The sequence below is a fragment of the Lutjanus erythropterus genome, chromosome 2, assembly GCF_056507025.1.
Source record: "Lutjanus erythropterus isolate fLutEry1 chromosome 2, fLutEry1.hap2, whole genome shotgun sequence".
Lineage (NCBI taxonomy): Eukaryota > Metazoa > Chordata > Actinopteri > Lutjaniformes > Lutjanidae > Lutjanus > Lutjanus erythropterus.
In genome coordinates, this window is record NC_139318.1 from 1,710,001 (window position 1) to 1,735,475 (window position 25,475).

Below are 25,475 nucleotides of genomic sequence, written 5' to 3' on the forward strand. Positions count from 1 at the left end.
CTCCCTGGAGTCATCCTCAGAACATTTGGTTTTCAACTCTAATATAACAGCTGAAGGATAATCTACAGGATGCTGGGTAATAATGGAAAATAAACACTGATTCTCAACAGCAACACAAAACCAAGGTCACCCTGACAACTGTGTACAACAATGACTGTCCTGCTTATTGAATGGCTACATACAGCTAAGGCATTCAGACACGGACGTGAAATGTTCATTTCAAACTCAGGTTCCTCAACCTCACAGAGGTCAAAATCACATTTTACACATATTACCTTTTAAAAACTTTTCACATTCACATGCTTTGAAGAAGTTTTAAGTGCTTAAAGAAACTAAACAAGTTCATTTAGAAGTTACAGAAGCTACTCTAAGGCTGCTGCTGCTGCTCAGTCCTTTAAGTTAGCAAAGTCAAATAAAACAGGATGAATCGTTTATGTGAAGTGGTTTTTAGTAGAGAGTTATAGCTCATTTTTAAGTTTTTTAAAGGTTGCTCCCTAACATCTGTGACATGTCAGGCAGGGTTTGGCATCAATAACCATGGTCTGATGGCCCACGGCTACAAAAAGTGACTCTGTGTTGGACAGTGACTGAGTATATTGTACTTTTTTTCTTACCGGCTTAGGCTGTTGTGTTATTGCAGGCGTGATAAACTAAGCACTTCAGACTGTTAACAAAACCGGCCGGCTAACACTCTTTACTTAAATCCTCACTGTGGCCCACTTGTTAGTGTTTCTGATGTGTTTGTCTGGTAGATTTATAATGATTACTGCTTCAAAGGTTTACAGAGTAGGTTTAATTTAAATAATCAGTGTTATGGACATTCAACTTAGTAGTCAGCTGTCGATTGCACTAATGTTTGTTAGATCACCTACAAAATGCAATGAAAACAAATAAAGAGTGACTGTGTGGCCACAACATAATGCATGTAAGTGAGCCCCTGTGGCCACCAAGTTTTATCCTCATGGTGTGAGCCTTCACCATCACAAAAAGTTACAGCTCTACAAATGTTCTGATTTCATCACACCTTTTAGTTCAACAGTCTATGAGAACAGTGAACAGTACTTGTCATCGGCTAGCTACTGATATGTCAGGGCTACTGAAGTATTTAGGTTTAGGTTTACTAAGCTGACTCAGACAGAAGAACCAGGAACACAAAAGAAAGATAAAAAAAAGACAATGAAAATGCAGGAGTGAATGTCTGCAGGAGTTTAAGTGGCTAATATCTGACACGTCTAAAGAGGGAATATACTGCAGCAGGTTTGTTCTGGAACAATGCCCTCAATAAACAGCACGTCACAATTCATGGGAAAGTGGGCAACACGAAGGTCACAGTTAAGGAAAGTCGTGTTAAGCTGCTTTAAATTGACTTTCTGTCTTGTTTTCCCATTTACTGTACAGTTTACATTTGGGCCACCAAAAATGTACTTTGGCCACCAAACTCAGGAGCTTGGTGGCCTATGGAACCAGAGGTTAAAAATATTAGTTTCTATTCCTGATGTCTAAAACCTGCATTGTGCAAGTAGAAGTGCATGTAATGAATATGAATTTAATGAACTGCATATTTCTGGATTCAAAATGACTTCATTATAAGATTAGATGGATTCTAACCATGACAAAAAGTTGTACAAGGAGCACAGAGATGTGCTGTTGTTGATGTGGTGTGAACTGCAAAGGCAGCAACTCATGAAGCCTCAACAAAACAAAAAAAAGTATGTATCCAAATGAATCCAGCATAGTGAGCAGTCACCAGACTCAGAGGGTCTGTCCGGTGTTAAAATGACAACACTTACTTCAACCCACAAACAATACAAAGGCTAGAAGGCCCACCTCTCACCTGGAGGTAATGAAAAGATACGTCCGGGCACCACAGGCTTCCTGTTGACCAGAGCGAAGGACAGCTCCGTCTGCAGGAACACAGCCGAGGCCTTGATGAGATGCTGTCCAAAGCGCAGAGTCGACATGTCCCACTGACTCAAAGGTCTGCAAGAGACGCAGAGACGGCAGGTGGTCAATAACCTCAGACTAAACAAGAATTCTGTACATCACATACGACTGGAGGCCTCACACAAGAACATTACTGGCATTTTTAATCCAATTAGATTTGGCTTAAGGTAACTCTAAATCTAACAATGACAAACTTCGTCAAGAAAACAAAAATAGACTACACACATCATCACAATACACATACATCAAAGATACACAGTAAGACATGAAATCTAACCACTTGAAAACAACTAGAAATAGAAAGTACTAAACAAAAAAGACAAAAAGAAAACTCTTGACTTCAGGAAAGGCTTGGAGGTACAGTATTATAACTAATCTTAGGCATTGGTAAGTTCCCTCCTGGTTTGATCACTACATAACTTTAATAAAATGCCCCAGATGTACATGGGCCACCCCGCCTCGAGATTTTCAGCTTGGGGCTGAGAGATTCCCTGCCAAACTACTGACTGAATGAAGGTTTTAAGGGGCAGTTCAACCCAAAAAAAAACCTGGCCTATAGTTCTATTTATCCATCTAGATTTTTTGGTATGAGTTGTAGAGTTTTGGAGATATCAGCTGTGAGTGACCAGGGTATGATTTTGGTAAAGAGACATTGCTTTGAGCACCATAGGACTAGTGTCATCTAGTTCCATTATATTGGCGAGACAGCAGAAACATCTATGACCGATATCTCCAAGACTCTGCATCTCACACCAAAATAGTATACATGGATAAACAGCACGACAGACCAGAGGGAAAATATGTATTTTTGATTTAAGGGTGAACCGACCCTTTCAAGCTGCCAAGGTACTCTCTTCAGCAGAATAGTGAGCTGCCTGACATGGACTCGATTAGTTTTTCTTACAGGGATAGTTCACCCAAAAATGATAATTGAGTCATTATCTACTCACCCTCATGCTGACTGATGGTCAGGTTTATTTTGTTAGCCCACAAAACACTGCTGGAGTTTCACAGGAAAACAGTGCTGCAGAATCTTCCAAACAATGGAAGTGAATGGTGATGAGTTTTCAAACAGAAAAAAACAACTGAAAAAAAAAAATAAAATGCCTCCCAAGTCTCCTTAAGGCTTGACACACCACACACACACACAGAGTTCAGACAGTGTGCATGTGAACATGGCTCCAAGCTAAAGATCTACATTGAAGATTCAGGTTAAAAACATGGTGTGAATAACTTTTTTTTGGGGCAGCTTGCCATGTTGGGGCTTTAGGAGACTTGGATTACACCAGACAAGCAGTATGGAGGCATTTTATGTTTTTATTCTGTCAGGTTTTTTTACATTTGAAAACTAGTCACCATTCACATCCATTATTTGGGAGAATCTTTTTATTTTACTGTGAAACTCCAGCCGTGTTTTGTGGACTAAAAAACTAAACCCAACCTTCAATCAGCATGAGGGTGAGTAGATAATGACTGAATTTTCATTTTTGGATGAACTATCCTTGTGAGAGTACTGTCATTGGATACTGTAATTTTTTTTTAGGGGATACCCAGACAGTTACTGATCACTTATGATCCATTACAGAACGTTTTCGGAGCAATAACTAAACTGACTGTTGGTAAGAGCCACTGTTACTGTTGTCAACACTGTTGGAGGCGAGAAATGAATAGTCGCGTTCACACTTTAGTGTGGTTGAATTGCTGGAATGTGGAGGTCTTCATTAACTCAAGCAGTCAAAAAATGGAAGCACGAATGTGTGGCTAATGGTGGCATATTTAGGAGGTAAAAGGCTCAGCATGAGAGCTGCTCAAGACCACAGAAACACTTTGTTCCAAACCTCTCACCTCCTGTGAACCGTCAAAAAACATAATTATCAATTTCTCAAACAGCCCTCAAGGCTTGACAGCCTCACAAATTCTGCTTCTACATTTTATCAAAATATGACCTTGGTATTAAAAATGATGAATCTCGCTAACTAAAGCAATGATGGGAGAAATGCAATAACAAGCAGGCCTGAAATATTGAATCACAAGGATAAATGAAGCTCATGGTTTTGCTTTCATTCAGGTAGTAATCACAGCAGAGGTGAAAAAAGACATTATTGTGTGCCACTGTTTCTCTCACAGTGACACTCCACTGTGGTGGAGAGATAAATCCATCTTATCGGACCGTGTCTGAGATAGAAAGATGGTGTCACATCTGACAAACTCCTCCATCAACTGTTACACGGTTGACATCCTGCTGAGAGAAACCATTATTGCCTGCACGTAACATACAGATGAGCTGAACTCTGCACAAACACATTCTGTTTCTGTCTCTGTCACTTTAGGGGAAAATGAGAATCCTGATACTGAAACACAGCTAGAACAGGAAATCACTTTATAATCAACATGGAATTGAACTAGGGATGATAACGATAAATCAATGATTGATTAATTGGTCATAAAGGACATAGAGGGAGGTTTTTTAAAAATATTTCAGGCTGTAATCAGGTTTGGGCTGAAATATTCTAATGAGGGTCAGGTTAGGGTCAGTTTCAGAATTTTGTCGGCATTGGGCCTTGACAAGCTCAGCATTTCAGGAACAATTAAAGTGCTATACCTGACCACCACCAGAAGTGGTTTGGCTGATTGCATCACATCCGTCCTCACTTTGTCTTCGGAGTATTTACCAGATTGCAATTCAATCACCCCAAAACACATTGTAATGCAAGGTGAAAGGGGGTACAGTACCATACTGTATGCTTCAGGTGGGACATGTTGTCTGAGGGCCGAAACACACTGAGCCCAGTGCTGAATCTGAACATCACTGTGTCAGGATGGTGTTAGGCAGTATGGGATGTCCTCAGGAATATTCAAACAGCACTGCTTAGGTAAAACGACTGCTGATACTGTGATGACAACATCAGCAAAGGTTTGATTAGGTACATGCAGCCTTGAAAAAAAAAAAAAAAAACACTTGGCAGATAACTATCTGTCACCCAGTCACCTGCCAAGTGTGATTGGGTGCATAACCTGTAACACGGGCTAACTTCAACTAATCAGATCAACTCACTGAATGGAAGGCAAAGCCAGCCTGAAGAAGAGCAAAAACATCTTTTCCACCGATAAAAACCTTCAGTGTCGCCCTTTGCTCTTCTTTCAGTGAAGAAATTCTCTCCAGTTCTGATATAACTGATGCTATCACAGTATCTATGCAGCCACCTTTGTTTATTCAAGACAAGTGGTTCCGTGGACACTTCTCACTGTCTATGCAGCTAAAACAGCACCAGCAATCCCTCCGGGAACGCCTACTGGCTCACACCACCTCTGGGGCAGACACAAAGGGATAGCTTGGAGCCTGGCAAGATGGATTCTTGTGTGATTTTGTGATCTTGTGAATGCAGCTACCTCACAAGGTAAGACTTTTTTGGGACTCATAACTCAAAGTTTAGGACTTGGGACTTGACTCAAGACTTGCTTGTGACTTACACAAAATTACTTGGCCCCATCTCTGCTTTGTGGCAATAGTCTTCTACCACGCTGCTGTGTACACATCATATAACACATTGGCAAATACATCTGTTACAAATCAGATTTTTGAGTGTAATGGAATTAATTGTGGTTAGAGCGCCCTGATAGTTGAGTATTTTTTAATGAATCTCAAACACCACAGACAAACATGCCTCTTCATCTGCTTAAAAAAGCATTCATATTTTTATCAAGTAAATACAAAATTAACAGTCAATTTCTGGTCCTATTTTGAATCTCAGCACCAGGTGCACAATGTGTTCAACTAAAAATACTTTCATAGAGTCCTGAAACAAATACCAAAATGCTGATGCATGTCTGCCTGAGAGGGGTGAGGGTCGGGGGAAGGGCATGATCATTTGGCACATTACCATGACCAATTTAATTACACCTAATGATGACTGTGAGAGGATCCCCGTCTTTTTGAAACGTGTGCGAGACTAACTGTAATGGGGTTAAATGACGCCTAAGCGATTACACGGCTCCTCTTGGTGGGCTGTGTGGCCTGATGGAGGCAGAAGAGGAGGAGGAGGAGGAAGGCTGGAGCCTGGAGATAATCACAGCACCGTGCAGGCTCCCTCCTGCCTCCTATCTCTCTCCAGTCTCCTACCTGAACTGCTCAGCCACTACACAGAGACAGAGAGGAGAGAGGGAGAGAGCCATGGGTGAATTTGGATTTGGTCCCAGAAGACTCATCCGCTCTCTGTCTCACCAGCTGTCTCTCCTGCATTAGCATTCCAAATGCACTCTGACAATTCCACAATTAAGAACTAGAATGCTGCAATTAGTTCACTGCGTGGAGAGATGACCCAATTAGTGTTTACTTTACACAGATTTTATCACCTTCAATTTGTAAATGCCAACAGCCTTTTCAGCTACAAAAGCACAACTGATTTCCTTCTTTTATTGAGAGCGCTACCAGCAGCACCGGCCATAACTCCCACTGAGGACACACAGGTCGTGTCATTGTGCTGGTTTCCTGGGGATTTCAATGATGTAGTGAACTGAAGTGCAGTTAACAGTTCAGATTGTTGGATATCAACGGTGGAAAGATCCTGCTAGGATGATTATATGCAATTAAAGGAACATTTATTTTGAAATATACACTTATGGTGTATAGTATATTTTCTTGTGGTGTATGGCCACAATTGTTTGTGTGGTTGGTTTATTCATTCACTTGATACAGCTCAATCATCATCTTTGTTGGAACATGCCTGCAGTGTTTACTTCCACTGACACATTTTTCTACACAGTTATTTAATAAATATATACTGTTTAAATGTGCATACAAACATGTATGTACACTCTGTTCTCCCAACACATCAAATACACAACACAGCCTCATACCTCAACACCAGAATAGGTTGATTGTCAATTACTCCCAAAACAATGTACCATATTACCAGTGGAGAGAACTGGCAGCAACAGACTTACCGAACCTTAACTAGGTCACATGATGTTACGCACGTGGTTTACATCACATTGTAAAAGGGTCACAGTTTGGTTAGGTTTAGGCACAAAAACTGCTTGCTTAGGGTTAGGTTTTTTTTTAAACCCAAATCACAATCTTTTCCTGTTCCATTTGTCACATGACAGAAGTGATGTCACTCGTGTGACCAATTTCACGCCCATTACAAAGTTTTAGTTACTCAAAAAAAATAACTCATTGTCTACTTTTTGTTCCACACTACACTCCTGCATGAAAGTCCTGTGCTTGTTTGAAACATTAATCAACCCAACATCCTCCTCCAAATGAATTCTCACTCTTTATACTTCTCCTGTCATGCTTGCTACGTCCACTAGGAGACTCTGCCCAACAATAAACAGCCATATCAGTTGGAATAAGTTGCCTGCACTTTCAACCAACACGCACTTTAACAATGATGAGAACTGGCTGCAAATTCTAGTTACGTTTTGATGGTCTGTCAAAGTCAGTGACCCAAAACATGAGTTTTTATGCCTTTATTTTGAAAATCCACCTGGATGTTGAAAGCTATGCCAGATATAAAATCACTCAGATCTTCAGCATATGTTTCTGCACCATGCGACCCATAGAGCATCGCAACAGAGACTTCCAGTTTGGCAGTCTGCTAACTCTAATGGGGAGAAAATGATTTAATTGTGTTGCTCTTAGATGTTATCAGACCCCATGTGTCAAATCCTGATTGTAAAAAAAGTCGTTTTGTGAGGGTTGTGATGCTCAAAAAAAATTATTAACCATTTTACAGCTATTTTTCTGTCACAATGTAAGCTCATGGTAAGTCTTTTTGGGCCAGTGGGCATCATGTGACATCATTACACTGCTTTGCATGATGTTAAATTTGCTTCCAAGTCTGGTGCACGTCTTGCAGGCTTGCCCTGCATGTGTAACAGACACTGTCACTGTGCTACAATCTACAGTTAAAGTCTACAGTCTATAGTTAATTTTTGTTTCTTATCCATTGTGCAGTTAAAATACTAGACAATGGATAAAAACAAAAATCTGTTTCCAAGGACTGTTACTGTAGAGAAGCTTTTTTGTGTTCTTCTGTCTAATTTTCTCAAAATCAGTGACAGGTCTTCCAGGATGGAATCTCTACCTTTCCAACAACTGAACATTAACTTTTATTTAGTTTGATGTTTGGAACTACCTGAATAATTCATTATCTTGGAGTTATACCAGGAATCTTTGAGAAAAACAGAGTGAGTGACAGAGTGACAGAGAACAAAGAAGCTAGCTTTAGTGTGGTGGATTTGTGGCTGCAAATTGTTCTGCTAATCTGAGCATTAAATAATACTGCTCACTGTTTTCATACTTAGTTAAACTGTTGACAGTGGGGATCATATTTTTCAATGCTCGTTTTACAGAGTTGAGTGATGTTGATGTTGTTGCGGATTGCTGCCTTATGCGGGCTCTTGGTTGGCTGTGGTAAACAAGTTTTGAAGGCCAGTGACACCGGGTTAAGTGTGGATATACAGTATAGTGCCACCTCTGGTCAGCTTTAGCAGCTGCAGACTGCAGCAGCACCTGTGACTATCAAACAGCAAACACACTTCTTCTCTGTTATCTGGAGAGATTCTGCAGGAGACACACAGACTGACAGTCCCTATATATAATAGTATACTGATATATGACAAAATTGAAAAAACTTTTGTTATCATTATATATATAAAAATACATACTGATCAGAGGTGTAAAAACAGCAATTGATTAAATTTAAAGTGACAGAAATTACATGTTGTGATGTATTGGAGAGGATTAGGGCCACATGTGAAGAATCTGGGAGTTCTGAGACTAAAGTCAGATTATGAGAATAAAGTCAGAAATTTGAGTTTAAAGTCAGAACTGAAAATACAGTCAGAATTCTGGATTTAAAGTCAGAATTCCAAGTTTAAAGCTAAAATTCAGAGAATAAAGCCAGAATTCTGAGGAGGAAATATGAATTATGAGTTTAAATTTTAAGTCAGAATTCTGAGAATAAAGTTACAATTCTAAAAATAATGTTAATAATAAAGTCAGAATTTAGAGAATAAAGTAAGAATTTTGTGAATAAAGTTAGAATTCTTAAAAAAAAAAAAAAGGCAGAATTCTGGTATTAATGTCAGAATTTTGAGAATAAAGTTCTGATTTTATTCTAAGAATTCAGACTTTAGACTGAGTTAAAAGAACTCAGATTTGTCACATTTGGCCCTCAACAACTTAGAACAACAGTTCAATTAGTCTGAAGGGAACTGCAAAAAATAAAATATATCAATAGTATGGTATGGTATGGGATACATAGTATGGCATAATATAGTATAGTATAATATAATATAGTATAGTAATTGCTTTTAGTCAGTCCTGGTCCTACTGATATCATTATTGTGGAGACAGCATGAAAACATGAAACAACATAAACCATTACACTCTTTTCATGCACAATCAGTAGTTCATCCAGGACATTCAGAGCATCCTGCCAACAACATCACCACCTTGACCACAAAACACACACACACACACACACACACACACACACACACACACACACACACACACACACACACACAGAATCCAGCTGACCAAGTCCTGATGAGGGGCTAATGCCCGTGTGCTCCCTTCTCTCCTCCAGCTGAGGTTTCCCACCTGGACGAGTCAGTGCCTGCCTGTAAGCATCTGACATTTTCACTGACATCAAACAAGACCTGGCAACAGCTCTCCACACCAAAGATGACATTTGCAACGTACATTTTTTTTTTCTCCCCGCTGTCAATGATGATCCGCTGAGGGTAGATTTTTTTGCCTCTGCACTGTGCTTGGGTCAGCAATTTCACCACCCCTCCAGGTGGAGGAGACAGTCCAATCAAATACGTAAGACATCAAAACTCTGGAAACTTTGCTATAATCAACTTTTCAGTTCAATTGATTTATACAGCACCAAATAATAACAGAAGTTTTCATATAGAGCAGGTCTGGACTGGACTCTATATATCTGTTCTCAGTGAGCTCTTATTGCTGCACTCCTTTTCACAGTATGGCATTCAGATGTTGTTCATTCACTCTCTGTGACCATTCTTAACCACCAGTAGCTGGTCAATACAGTACCTCTGGTTCTTTGACTTGACCCCCACTAAGCCTGGAGTTCAACTCAATCACCAGCCTACACTATTTAACACCTTGGACCAGTAAATGGCTATTGATTATCACACGGGGGCTTTGGTGAGATTGGAGCCAGGTCCTCAGAGCTACAGACTTTCAGTGTCATGATGTGAAAGAAAGTGTAAAAATGGAGATGCAGTTCTTTCACCTTGAAAAGAGAAGCTCTGAGGGAGGCTACTTCCTGTTGTTCTTACATGATCTTGATGTTTGGCAGAGGGAGGGAAAGTTGTGCTTCTTATCAAATAAATGCTGTCACGCTGGCCTCCATTAAGACACATCATTTCATCACTGGGTCCTAAAAATATTACTGTCACTTGTGTGATTCATGTTCAGTGATATGGTGTATAGACAAATCAGACAAAGTACCAGAAGTAAACAAGCTGCCATTGCTGCAGTGGCGTCCTCTTATAGTATGTGAATGATTCAATGTGAGCTGTCATAACAAGTGTGTTTTGTATGTAATGTTACTTTTGACAATGGAAAAAAAAAACAGGAAGCAAAATACCCAGGCCTTTACCTCATGGCAACTGCCGCTGCCTGAGACCATGCAGTCTACAGAGATTCACTGGGTGTACAGAGGACCAAGATGTTCACCAGAAGTGGATCAAGAATACTAACAGAGACGATTTGTTCCTCCAAATCTTGAATACCTATGAAAACTATGAATTCATACATTTTTGATATATATTACAAAGTATTTCAACACTTAAATGTGGCAGAGATGGTCTGTTTTTTCTCTACATTACCAATTTCTGGCTGTTGTCACAACCAACATCTAACTACAACATCAAATTTGAGGAACATTAATATTGTCATCCAAAAAGGAAACTTCATCAGTTCCTAAGGACCACTGTCTAACACTGTCAGTCCAAATATCCACACTGTCACTGTCAGCAGGCAACAGCAGCCAGTCTAGAAGGGAACACCAGGTCCACATCCCCAGACTGATCTTCAGCCTGTGTCCACTGCAGGAACTTGACAACATGTTACGTTGATCAGTCCCTCCAGGAAGTTAGCTCCAGGCGATGCTGTGATCGCAACAATTCACACAAATTCAACCAGTCCCTGCAAATCGCCATGTAACTGCAAATTTGACATCATAAATGCTGTCACACATACTGAAAAGAACAGAAGGTTTGTTGCTGTTATTGCCATTTATTAACACTCATGCACTTCTTTATCTACAAATAAAGCACATTTTGTTAGAGTTTTTGTACTTGTGAGCCTTTTTGCCGAGGTTACTTAGAACACTCAGAACACAGTGTGGATTAGTTCTCCCTGAAGCAAGTTGCCTTTGATTGTAATGAACTATATATTTTAAAAAAAATAATTGCAACTTTCTTTTGCAACTTTCACTTGCTTCCACAATTCTATTGCAAAAAAGGCCTAAAAACACTGCAACATGCATCACAATTTTTTAGAAAAGCTGTTGTGAAATTAGGCATTTTTAGGCATTTTAGGCATTTTAGTGACATAACACACCGTGAAATCCTTTTGCCTTTTTTCCCTGACAGGTCCCTGGAACTATAAATTTTCAGGACATGATAGAGTGTGAGTAACTCAACTTGATACAAAAATAGATCTCTGCAGTTTCCTCAAGCTCTACCGAACTCTTGAGTCTGTTTTAGCTCATTATTTTGGTTTTCTACCCATTAATCTCAACTGCTCTCCTCCACCTCATGTCAAACAGCAAAAGTTAGTTACTTTTCCACTAAAGGGCTCTGACAACTGCTGGTGAACACAGATGAGCATTTAGCAGCTTCAGAGTCAGATATTTGTCTCAGGGCATGGTGGAGAGTAAACCAGAGTGAATACTGGAATAATATTCATCAGGTGGACACAAAGTCAACTCCAAATGAATGTTCATGTTTACTTATGTCAACTTGGCCAATTGCCCCCAAGTGTCCAAAAGATGAATCAATGCCATTTTAAGTCAAATAAAAGAACATGAAGTGTTTGTATGGTTAGATCTTATGTAATATAAGATCATGTGACTCCTCTGTATTGTATCGTATCCTTTGACATTACTGCATCGGGGCAGCTGACTGCTGCTGTGTGTGGAGCTGCTGTCAGGTAGCACAGCCACAGTTTTACTGAACCCTGGAAGAGTGTGTGCAGCTCGGCTGCTTTGACTTGACGCACTGTAAGCCTGGGGGCAACCTCAATTACATGTGTGGCTGGTGTAAATGGCAGCCACCCACAGCTCTAATCTTAAATTGCTTTCACAGCACAGGTTCCCTCAACACACAAGTTTAACTTCACCTCCTCAGGTAATAAATACACTAGAATATATCACATACAGAAGTAGGAACACACACACACACACACACACACACACACACACACACACACACACACACACACACACACACACAACATATACGTATCCCTCTTCAGAATCAGAAAAGTGACAAAGACAAAATGGGAGGCTGAACAGTATAACAACATCTCATCAATGGGGAGTAAATCCAGTATTGTCGTAAGCATCGTATAAAATTGTGCAACTGAAAATGAAGCTGTACATCCTTTAAAGAGCAATAATGTCTGTATATCAGAGGGAACATGTAAATGTCACAATTTGTTCAAATTATCTTGTCGATTATTGAGCCTTCCCAGGCTGCCATTGTAAATAGGAATTTGCTCTTAATGACTTAATAAAGGTTTAAAAACATGTAGAAGCATGTCAACTTGTATCAGTTTTTGGTAATGAAGAGTAGCTGACTGACTGCCAGTCTTACTGCAGGATCATGGTACTTGAAGAACTAGTTTGCACTGCACTGAGATTTTTTTTTTTTTTAAACAAGAAAATAAATGGGAGCCACATCTTTAAATATAACAATATTTTCTTCCATGAAATCATGTGATCCTAGTGTTTCTATTAGGGCTGTCACAATATCAGATTTTCACTTCATGATTATTGTGGCCAAAAGCATTTACAATAACAATATTATCATAATATCTGTAGAAAATCTGAAAATAAATTACCATATCAGTCACAATTATCTTTAACTGTGTTTATTGTGTGTTTTGCCTTTTTGTGGCAAATGAACTACTCATTGTCTTGACTGGAAACATCTAGTCAGCCAAATATTCTGTCCAGTCTGCAGTTTTCCTTTGACATGTGTGAATATTTCTGATCCATTTCCATCAACACAATGCATACCCACCGCAGTGTGTGTGTGTGTGTGTGCCCATACGCACATACAGTGGCTGTGGATGAGCAAAGAGTGTGCTGATGACTGCACTCAGAGCAGGCAGGTGCTGGTAATCAGAGCAGAGGAATTAAAATTTAGTAGTGAAGTTGCTTTGTGGCAGTAAATGTACAGTTTGCCCAGGAAAACACTGCAGAAAATGTCCAAAAAGTCTTGCTTTCCATTTGCTGGGTGAAGTGAAAGGGGAACAGATTGAGCTGCTCTCAGGCTGTGGAGCACACACTGCACCGCCCAGGTTACAAAATGAAAAAAATATATATATTTTCAGTGCATTTTTACTAGGAAACAGCCTCCTGTACAGTATATGCACATACTGTCGAAAAAAGAAAGGCTTCAGTGCACGTTTACGGCCATCACATGCAGCTGGGACAGGAGAATCTTGGAGCTGGTGCAGACAGCTGTGCTGATACAAATGAATGTGCCTGAGACATACAAGTGAAAAACACATCTGAGTCAGTTTCAGTTAGAGGATTTCACCCAAAATATGAATGTAGAAAGATGGAGAGAGAAAGTCTGTAGCTAGCTTGTTACTCTGTCATGGCATCACATCAGTGTGTGACAACATAAAGAAATGGAAATTAATTAATTTATTTATTAATTAATCCACCTTTGAGCCTAACTCCACCCACTGCATAACTGAAAAATGCTGAAAAGTGGGCAAGGGGATGAGCACAGGGTTGAGGCATGAATGGCAAAACCACTCCATGGGGCATGGCCTCATGGACACACTGAATACAGCTCAGTGTAGCAATAAGAGCTAACCAACCATGAGATTTGTGGCATTTGTTGTAATGGGTAAGGTTTGGAGCCACTTGCAGCACACAGGCACAGAGTAACATTTGGTAATGACTTTTACTGGCACACAGCAAAAACAGGAACTTGAGCAGACGAAGAAACACAAGGAACAGTTCATTCTTCGGCCCACGCACAGTCTCTGATGGGAAGGCTCCGGGAGTGGGTTGAGCCGAACCTGGGATTGGGACTGAGGACAGGGACGAGTCCTCAAACCCAAACAGTTCACCTCATGGGCAGGCAGAGGTACCAGAGATGGGCTTATAGGACACAAGGTCGACAAGGCGAGGACTTCGGAACCACGAGAGCAGCAAAGTCCACAAGGGATGACCAAGCGGTGAGTCGGGACTAGAGTTGGGTGATATGCTATAATTTTCCAAGTGATCATCATCAGCCCATCCATCAGCGATTGGCTATACCGTCCCCCTGCCCACTTTCTACCGTCCCCTCACGTCTCAGCTGGGATTCACTATGTTACGCATAGTGCATACATTCACTACATCCAGTGGACAAAACAAACTCACAAAGTGTCGAGACATTGTGTTTTCACACTTATTTTCTATTTTAAACAGAAAAATACAACTGTTCATCTTCTGAATTCAAGTTTCTCTCTTATCAAACTAATACAAGCTTAAATGTGTGTCATTAACGCCTTGGAAAATACACTTCATTTAAACTTGACAGAAAAACACAATTCACCAAAACCATCTTTGTTATTCTGTCCACTCTTCCAACAATCACCAACTCTGGTTTGGTCAAAATAAATCCTCACTTTACTGCATGGAAAGAGTTTAAAGAGTCTGACTCTGCAGGCTGTTTTCCTCTCACTCGTCACCCAGCTCAGCGCACTCACGGTCAGCTGAGTGGGTGTGTACTGCACCGCTGGATGAGAGCGCGGTGTAGAGCAGAGGCTGTCACTCTGTCTATTACATTAGCAAAATAAAATGACAAATATCACCCTAAAAATCTGGCAGAAAAAGCAATCTGCGATGGATTCAGCCCATCATCGACAGACTGTCCAATCTCCCAACCCTAGTCGGGACCAAGTGGAGAAGTCAGGACCAGGTGAACAAACAGGATGAGCAGACAAGCCAACAAGGAATGAGCCAACAGGTAGGCAGCAGGAGAACAGAGCGTGGCATCTCCAAAACAATCTCTGAGCAGCAGTGGGCAGCAGACGAGCAGATGGATACACTCGTGCTGCAGCGTCGTCGCGGAGAAACACCACACAGCCATGGGCAGAACAGACAGAAACCAGAGACGCTGAGGCAGAACTTGTGGTTAGGGACGGAAGGCTGGTGTGTTTACCAGAAGGTGGATAAGGAAGGCTGGTCAGAGGCAGGCAGAGTCAGCAACGGGAGATCAGGTGGGTATGGAATGCTGGGAAGTCTTGGATAGGGGCAAAGAATGATCTGGTAATGACTGTGTTTGCTGGAGAGGCTTATATACTGGACTGATTGGCTGATGAACAGCAGCTGTGGCAGCAGGTGAGCAGAGTGAGGTGATCAGGTGGGAGGGGCCGGCAGGTAGAGTGAGGCAGAGGCGGGGAAATTTACTGGGAGAGCAGGAGAGCAGAATGCAGACTGTGACATTTGTGGCCTTTTTTGAAAAAGTTTCTCCACAGAGAGGAGAGGCTCTCCGGTGTGCGTGTGTGTGTGTGTGTGTGTGTGTGCGTGTGTCTGTCATAGCCCTGTTGTTTATCATGGAATCATCAATCATGGTAAAGAATGCAGGCCGGTGGAGCTTCTACAGCCATCAAAAGAACCAAAACTGAAAAATACCAAGTAGAGGGTATTCGGGGCGATCAAGGCATACACACTTATAGCATATGGTGAGAGGGGCTGCTGTCTGATGAGGCCACAGCCCTGACTAGTGATGGGCAGCTGTATAACACCTTAGAGGCAACAGTTTCTGACATTGTGCATGAATTGATAAATATTGATAAATAGTTTAACTGACTGGTACCGACTGGCAAGGGTGACAATGTTTAATCGTGTAGTTCACTAATCACACGTATCCCTCTTGTTAACATTATTATTATCGTTTATTATTGTTTATATATATGTGTATGTGTATATGTGTGTGCCACAATAAAAAGTCGGCTCTAAACATTGACAAGACTCAGGTTGATAAAACAGTGTTTTGAGCCATTTTCAACCCATTAAGGACAAAAGAAATGTCAAAGAAATGTCAAAATTAACACCAGCATTGATGTGTTTCATCACAATACAGTAATTAAGTTTACAGCTAAAAAAACATTAAGGGTATGATTTAGTAAGATCCCAAACAAAGAGTGCTAAATTGCATGTACATTCTAACATATTACATGTTTGGTTGGTGTGTGTTTTGTGGGTGATCAACTTAGAATAATTGTGTAAATGACAACAGTTGCAAACACTGTGGAGACAGCAGGATTTAAATGAGGGTTTTGTGTGTGTCACAGGTTTCCACCATGGTGAGTTTGGACGGAAAACAGAATAACTGCAAGTGTATATGGAATTCAATCCAATGGAGGTGTTAGTGGCAGAGGCAAATTAAACATGTTGTTGACCTACAGCAAAAAAACTCAAGAACAACAGATGAAATGAAGAGAATATGCCAAGATACAATGTTAAGAACAAAAGAAAAATTGGCTAATAATAAAAACTTCATCCATCTTCCAAAAATAAACAAATAAATAAATAAATAACAACAATAGAAACAATAATAAATCCATTGCGCAGGAGGTGTGAGCTGTGTCCTCTGTGGCACGAGTGCTAGAGTTGGGTGATATGTTAAAATCCTCCAAACGATCATCATCAGCCTCAGCTGGGAGATGTGTGCAAGTGGCGAATTCAGTATGTTATACATACTGTGTACGTTCACTACGTCCAATAGACAAGATAAACTCACAAAGTGTCTAGAAATGACATGTTCTGACATTTAGTTTAAATTTTTAACAGAGAAATACAACCGTACACCTTCTGAATTCAAGTTTATCTCTTTTACCAAACTAAAACAACCTTAATTGGCTCATGAACTCCCTGGAAAAACTCAACAGAAAAACATGTAAAACTCACCAAAACCGTCTTTCTTTGTCTGTCCACTCTTCCAACAATCACCAACTCTGATTTGGTCAAAATAAATCCTTAATTCACTGCATGAAAACAGTGTAAAGACTCTGAGTCTGCATGGTCAGCTGAGTGGGTGTGTACTGTGCCGCTGGATGAGAGCACGGTGCAGAGCAGAGGCTGTCACTCTGCAGACTATTACATTAGCAGATTAAAATGACAAATATCACCCTAAAAATTGGCCAAAAAAAGCAATCAGGGATGGACTCAGCCCATCGTCAATAGACAATATATTTGTTCAATCGCCCAATCCTAACAAGCGGCCATGTGGGACACTTGGACCATTGTTGCACATACCAGGCAGCTGGTCAGCCTGTGTCTGGTCTGATAATGGCCATAAATGCCCTGACAAGAGGGACTGAAGATAGGGGAACAGGCAGTGGTAAGGTCTCTCAGTCCAAGCTATACAAGCACTGTTGAAGAGGAGTGCAATGGAGCAGGGGAGCACACTGGGGGCGAGACGCGCAACCTGTTAAAAATCCCCAGTTCAAAATGTAATGTTGGTGAAAATAAGGAAACAGGAAGACATAATAAAGGTCAGTGTTAAGTTTCTTTATGCCACAGTGGCTGTGAATGTTCACCTTCATTTGGTTATAAGTAGGCTGTAATGAATTGATGTTTCATCTTGGTGTTTCTCTGCATTTAGGATTATTGATTGAAAATGAAAGTAAATGCATCTCACAAAAAACTAATGAGAAATGACTTTAAATCAGAATATTTCCTCCTCACCACAATAACAGCAGCCATCTGTGCACCGCTGGGCCGATTAGCAACATTACATACAGACATGGTCACACAAACTATTTTCAGGCTTAGTAAATCGCAGTGCATGTACTAAATATCCTATTTGCATTTTGTCCTACCAGTATTTTAAGGTAGAAATGCCCCATATTACATATTCATTAAGGTAAATGGACTGTGTGTACTGTCTTGCACATTTGAACACAATCCTCAGTGCACACCATTAGTAGATCAGTTTGTACATTTTGTTTGCAGGTGATATCACATTTTTACACATTTTTACACATACAAACCTTCAGTAAATCAGGATGTTAGTGTGCAATACTTCTACAAAAGGCGCTGGATTATTTACACAGTATCAAAGGTGTATTATTAACATTCCTTTAGAAAAGAGAATACTACAGTATTCAAGATGTTTATGTGGTAAGTACACATATTAATTTCTATGGATATTGTTTTGAACAGGGATAGTGGTACAACTGTTGCTGTAGCCTCGACTTCTAACCTCAACAACTTAACAGGAATGCTGATAGAACACTCCACACAGACGCCAACAAAGCCTTTGTAAAAAGGCCAGATTGACACACAAAGCGCTGGACAAATGTGCTCTGTGTCTTTCATTCATTTGCACTGACAACCTGTGTGTATTCAGTACCTGATTAAGACAGCAGCTTAATATGCAGTCAGTTGTTTGCAGTTTGGCAACTTCTTTTCCCCATGTAACATGGTCCATGTTTTATTTATTTCCCTCATTGTGATGTAGTGATAATTTTACTATTGCTCACGGGTCACTACAGTATAAACCACTGTTTCCCAAACTTTATGTCTGGGACCCATTTTTTTAAAAATAACGGACCATCCCGGCCCAAGTAACAACAAGACTTATAAATAAATTCTGCATTTGTTTGTGCATAAATGAACATTGTTGACCATTTTTACTGCCATTTCCACATCACGTTATATTATCTTGATGCTTCATTGAAAACGTTAAAACTTCAGAAATGAGAAATAATGTTAAGCTGATTTAACAGGTCATCTCATTGGTTTTATTTCCTAACATAGGACATTTAAGCCTACTCAATGAGACAAAATAAGTGCATTTTTTACATTATCTTTAGATTGTTCTTTATTTTTCTATATTTTGTGTTCTTAGAACTGTGAATTTTTTTATTTAGGTGGAAGCTTCAAATAAGCCCTCTGGGTTTTTTTTGCCTGTTTCTGCACTGTATCTTATTTGTCATCTTTGTCATGTATTCTTTTTGCACCTGTGATGGCAGCCAATGGAGATATGGGGTGGGACCCCTGTGAAGTTAAAAGGAAAGCCAGTAAACCTGTGGAACAGGCTGCTTGGCTTACCATTCAACAGGATGGCCAGTGAAATATTTCACTGGGACCTGTCTGTTATGGGTGAACGGGCACTAGAAATATTTGATGTATTAGCAGAGTGTGGACTTGAGGTACATTATTATTTTGAAAGAGCAAAGGTAGAGTTGGAGGAGTTTCAGTACCAAGCTGGGGCTAAATGCACACAATCATGGGCAGAGGAAATCTGGCAAAAGCCTACACTGAGATGTTATTGTTTATTCAAGAAAGTCTACAACTGTGAAAAATATGTATAATAAATGTGATTTTTCTTGCTCCAGTTTGGCATTATTCCAAACGCAGTAATTTTGCCTCCTGCATCTGTCAAAGCACTTATATGTATGTATGTATACAACAGATAACTACAACAATAATAATAACTTTACATGTACATATATATATATATATATATATATATATATATATATATGTATGTGTGTGTAAGGTTATTATTATTGTTGTAGTTATCATCATTATTATTATTATCATTATTATTGTTGTTGTGTACACAGTTAAGCTGTGGTATATTACCACTACATGTTGAAACAGGAAGATACAGAGATGTAAGTGAAGAAGAGAGTTTGTGATTAATGTGAGCTGAATGAGGTGGAGGATGAAATTGTTCTGTATCATTGTTGTATCGTGATTTGAGACAAATATTGTTGCCTGGAGCTATAATTGACTATCTTTATGATAATGTTTTTGCATTTTCTGAGTCTTTTTAAAGCACAGGAATGGAGAAGAAAAGTAACATCTGATAGACAGAGATGATCAGATTTTAATTCGCTTGTCCAATTCTGATTTCCGATTTTGGCTGATTCCAATTTTCAATCTTTCTATGAACTACAACTGACAGCATTCACAAACATTTTTGCAACTTTGCTTGAAAGTTTCATAACAAAACTTTGACTATTAAATAACTTTTACATTTTCTACAAAAGTGCTCCAGGTTACAGCCAGGCCTTATTATGTTATTATATTATTATATTATAAGATTATGTACTAGAGGGAGGACCATCTTGCAAGATCTTGTGGGATCTCGCAGGACATAATTTCACGTGACAGAAAACAGAAAGAAAAGTTGAATGAAAATGAGGAGACACATCAGCACAGGTTGTTTATTCTTCAGTCAGAACAGGAGATGAGATTTTAACTGTCAGTCTGTGAACATCAGTCTGCTGCTGGCTAACATTAGCATGAAGAACTAGAAAGTTTAGCGTTGTTCAGTGACATCTTCAACCACTCAGCTGCTAGGTCTCCTTGTAGACTGTCTGTCTTTCTTTGTCCTGTCCTTGGAATCTGTCACTAACACTGATTTCGTGGAGCTGTGCTTGTGTGTTTGTATTGTGATTATATTGTGGGATATGAATATCAGTGATATTTGAGTGAGATTATAATTTAAATTGGAATTATGTTTATGCCTGACTGATGCTGATGTGTTGTGCTGTTTGATGATTATAAACTAAATGCCAGAATGTTTTGGCTGTAGTCTGAATAATCCCATATGGGGTGGGTCATAAGAATGACCAGACACCACAAAAAATATTAGTTCATTCATTCATTTTTTTTTAATTTACACAAAATAAAACTAAAAATAAACTGTTTCCAGCGAAAAAGTGAAATTCTGTAATGTTCTGGCTAATATAATATGGTGCTAATAAGGATAGAGACTCACAGGCACAATAAATGACCTTTAGTGGAAATGCCTCAGTGTTGAAGGAGAACAGTCACTGCAGGTTTCAAGGTAGCAGCCAATCAAGCACAAGCTGCTCCTTTTCTTCTATTGATAAGACATTAAACAATCCATCACAATCCAATAAGAGCTTGTTAAAGCGCAGCTTCGGCCTGCTTACACAAGGAGATCACACTTATTAACTGAGGTCAATGTAAAATCAATTAACAAAGAGTAAATAAAGCCTGCATCATTTCACCTGTCTGCTGTGTCAGGTAGCTGAGTGCCTGCTTAGGTAATAAAGGCTTTAATCCCACCTGCACTCCTTCATAACAAATTTGATTTAGGCGAACAGCAGGACAGCCCTCCTATCAGCAATTTCTTCATTTCTCCGTGAAGGAAAAAAGCGATGAAGCAGTCTGGTAGCAGGGCAGTCTGGGTAAAAGAGAAACTCAGAGATAGAGAGTAGCATAACACTGCCTTTTAATTAAAGGACTACATCTACAACACCTTCGCTGAGCGACTTGCCCATGTGTATCATACGCTACACAAATGGGACTCTCGTGCTGAAAAGGAAATCTTATTTAGATTCAATTTTCTGATGGGAGGTATATGAACAGTATATCAGTCAGGCACACTTATCAAGTCTTTAGGCCAGAATGAGTATTACACGCAGAAAAAGGATAAGCAGATAGCAGGGGACTAATAAAAAGAGTAAAGGGTAATGTGACCAAACATGTGCTGTGATTGGTTAAACCCTCTTGTGTGTCAGGAGGACGGTGTGGACTGGTAGAAGCAGAGGGGAACCATTACAATGCTTTTTTATTTCAACCATGAAATCAGTTCTATTCTGTTCTGACAGCCAGAGCTAAAGAAGAACCCATCCATGCATTTAACCTTCATTCTCTGCGTGTCCACATTCACCAATTACAACCCAGAACCTGATACTGTTTCCAAAATCAGAAGCTTGAAATATATAAAAACACTTTTTTACATATACATTTTACATGAACATGCACCTATGTGACTTTACTACATCACTGTCATTCCACCAAGCACTGGACATTCTTTCAATGTTGTATGATTAATTCATCATACAATTAATTCCTCTATTGTTTCAAGAAAAGGTAACCGTAGGTTGGCGAGGTCACTGTGACATCAGCAGTTAAAAGTAACAAATACTCTAAGTAGTGTTAGCAATGAGCGCTTTGTACTTAAGGATATTTCTAACACCAGTAGTTTTACTTGTAATTGAGTAATAGTATAGCAATGTAACAGTACTTGTGCTTGAGTACAGATGTTCAGTACTCTTTCCACCACTGAATGAAATGAATAACAATATGAATAGCAAATAGTTAATCATGTGCATTTAGGCCTACTGCTCATTGGCAGTGCATGAAAAAGTTGTCTTATCTGATGCCGTCACTCTCAAATGTGTTTGGGAATCACCCAGTTGAAACTTTTCATCATGTCCAATATATCCTCTCTTGTGCTAGCTTGATAAATGTTAGCTCCCTGTTCTACTGATTCAGACTTTGTAAAGGTACCAGTGCAACAACCCCACAGGCACACCCTGGCACACCTGTGGCTACACCATTGTATGAAATGTTCTTTTCACCTTTCACTTTCAACTAAAACTGGATGTAGATGAGATGTCCTTGAATTGTCGTCTTTTCAGAGGCATGAAAACAACGTCTTTTGACCTTTCACTTTCGAACAAAATCAAACCTTTTTTAGATAACTGGCAAAGCCGTCTTTTCAATGTGTATGCGACCAAATTTGACTGAGTGGGGCGCTTTGTAGAAACTGATGTAACTGAATAAGATGTGTTGGCCAATCAGAGCCTTGAACAGTCCCAGTCATCATAAAAATAGTTCTTTGAAAAATTGTTCTCAGTTATACAACAAATAGTTCAGACCAAGTAATCTGGTCAACTCTGCATATAATACGTGATCAAACCAGCATGACAGCCCCTCGTGCTCATCATGAAAAATACAACTCCACCGTTTCCATGGCAATATTCTTACTGCCACAGCTGGAGCAAAAACCAGTGGGTTGCAATTAAGCAATATTACACCACAGGGTGTGTGATTTGTGAAAAAATCATCTGTTTTTGAAATGTTTTCATTCATGAAAATAAATCAGGAGACACAGTGAGCTCATGCAGACTATGACCTCCTGTTAGGATATTTCTAACAACACTTGCAGTGTCATTTATAGAATAATTGGATTAACTTTCTTTAATGAATGTAATTTATGGTTGCTGTTACACCACCCTGTTAGTATCTGTGAGCCTCTCTTGTGTGTGAAAAGCTCAGGAGCAAATAGTTTTGTGGCCACAATGAAAATTGTTGTTTTTGAAACAGGTCAAATGCCATAGATATGTATTAAGAAGATTTTATAAGATAAAAATGTGATTTGTTTTTTTTTTTTTAATGTATTACATCTACTTTTTTCACTTCCATTTTTTGGGAGATTCTGCAACACTGTTTTCCTGTGAAACTCCAGCAGTGTTTTGTGGACTATGAAACTACACCTGCTCTTCAGTTGACATGAGGGTGAGTAGATAATGATAGTGAACTATCCCTTTAATCTTGCTCACAAACTTCAGTGTCACTGTTGTACTAATAATGACAGCAAAGCACACCTTTTCATGTCATATTGCTTAATTTGAAGTAACACACATACAACATTGTCCTTGTATTTACAGGCAGACAACAGTAAACACTTGAAGTGCTAAGCATGTCACATACATGTAACAGCATTTAAGGAATTGCCCTATTATGACTGGAGGTAATTTGCCCCCCCACAGCCTCCTGGTTTATGTTCCATGCCTAAAAAAAACAAAAGAACCAAAGTGTGTGGAGGGACCAGCATCATCATGCTCTGTAGAACATGACCAGCTAGTTAGACATTTTGGGTAATCTTGGGTTTAAGTAACGTATACTGACAGGAGCACCATCTCCAAACACGCAGTATGTCAGCATGCTATTTTGAGCCACAGTAGACCAAGCCCCGCCCTCACAGGGTCAAACATAACAAAGCACTTCCAGTGGTCTTTCATCAGGCCTTGGTACTCCACCATGACACATAGAAAACTACCATTTATTTATGTGTTCATTTATTTTGTGAATGTAGCTGCTGTGCTGGTGTACATACCGAAAGCTACTTCTACATCTCTGTTCAAACAAGTTTCCTGTACAACTTATATGAGTCAACAGTTTGTAACAGACCTCTCTTACTTATCATTACACACACTTTCTTGACATATATATATATATATATATATATATATATATATATATAGACATATATATATATATATATATATATATATATATATATATATATATATATATATATATACATACATATATATATATATATATATATATATATATATATATATATATATATATATATATATATATATATATACATATATACATATATATATATATATATATACATATATATATATATATATATATATATATATATATATATATATATATATATACATATATATATATATATATATTTTTTTTTACTGACATAGCTTTTCAAGTACATCTTCAGTCCTCTCATGCCACTTTCCCCTTGTCCCCATGGGAACCCTGCTGACCTGGATTTCTTTCACTTCAGGGTAGAGATGTTTTACCAGTTCTTTAGATTTCTTTTACTTTGCCGTTTTTCCAAGTACAGCATCCAGCAGGGTTGATTCTGCTGATTTGAAATGTTATGGCAACACTGAGGATCATTGTCCTGACATCCTTCTTCATGATCAGGTCACACAAAAAAATTACAGAAACATGTTTTTTTTACCTTATAAACTAATAGTGATTAATTGATTGTTAGTATTTTCAACTAGCGGCTAAGGAAAGGGCACAGAACTTGCAACCAGTCTGGAGAGGAGACTGACCACTGAGCAGAGCAGAGCAGGAGTTTGGAGGAATTTAGACTGCAGATTTGAAGGTACAGAAACCTCTGACTGAATAGTTGCCATTGATAATATAGTAAACTCAGACAGCTAAAATGTAACTATCATCCTCCATTTCCTTTAAGAGCCAGGTGCACCTGCCTGCATGTGGCTTAACTGCAGTGTCCTAGAAGCAGAGTGTATGTGCGTTGTGAACGTGCTTATGTAAGCACATCGTACTGGCTGAATAATGCATCCTTTAAATAGCAGGAAAATGCTTCGCCATTGACTGCCTCAAGCTAGCAATGCACCTGACTACACCTCATTTTGAGACCAACACACCCATGGGCGCACAGATGGGCACAAGTACATTTGCTACCTACACAGCGTGGGTGCTTGGTGAGAAAATGACAACTGCGTCAGTCAGAAAATAGCAATGACAACTTCAATGCGTGCTGTGCACTGGGCGGAGGATAGAGCTCTAGATTTTCCAGGCTAACCTATAGTCAGTCACAGGACAATACCATGTAGGCCATCAGTGGAGAGAGGACTCACCAAGGACCCAGATGAGCTGAATCTCCTGGGCAGACCTTGCAAA

The 25,475-nt window shown here is 39.4% G+C and overlaps 1 protein-coding gene across 2 annotated transcripts in view; it reads right to left on the reverse strand.

Moving 5' to 3' along the window:
• The window catches only part of fhit (fragile histidine triad diadenosine triphosphatase), a 557,602-nt gene that overhangs the window by 340,696 nt on the left and 191,431 nt on the right, over window positions 1-25,475 (reverse strand). For both annotated transcript variants that reach the window (XM_084743826.1, XM_084743834.1), the window contains one exon: window positions 1,856-1,980. In XM_084743826.1, coding sequence (XP_084599952.1) covers window positions 1,856-1,961 — 106 coding nt within the window. In that variant the 5' untranslated portion in view covers window positions 1,962-1,980. The remainder of the gene's footprint in view (window positions 1-1,855; window positions 1,981-25,475) is intronic.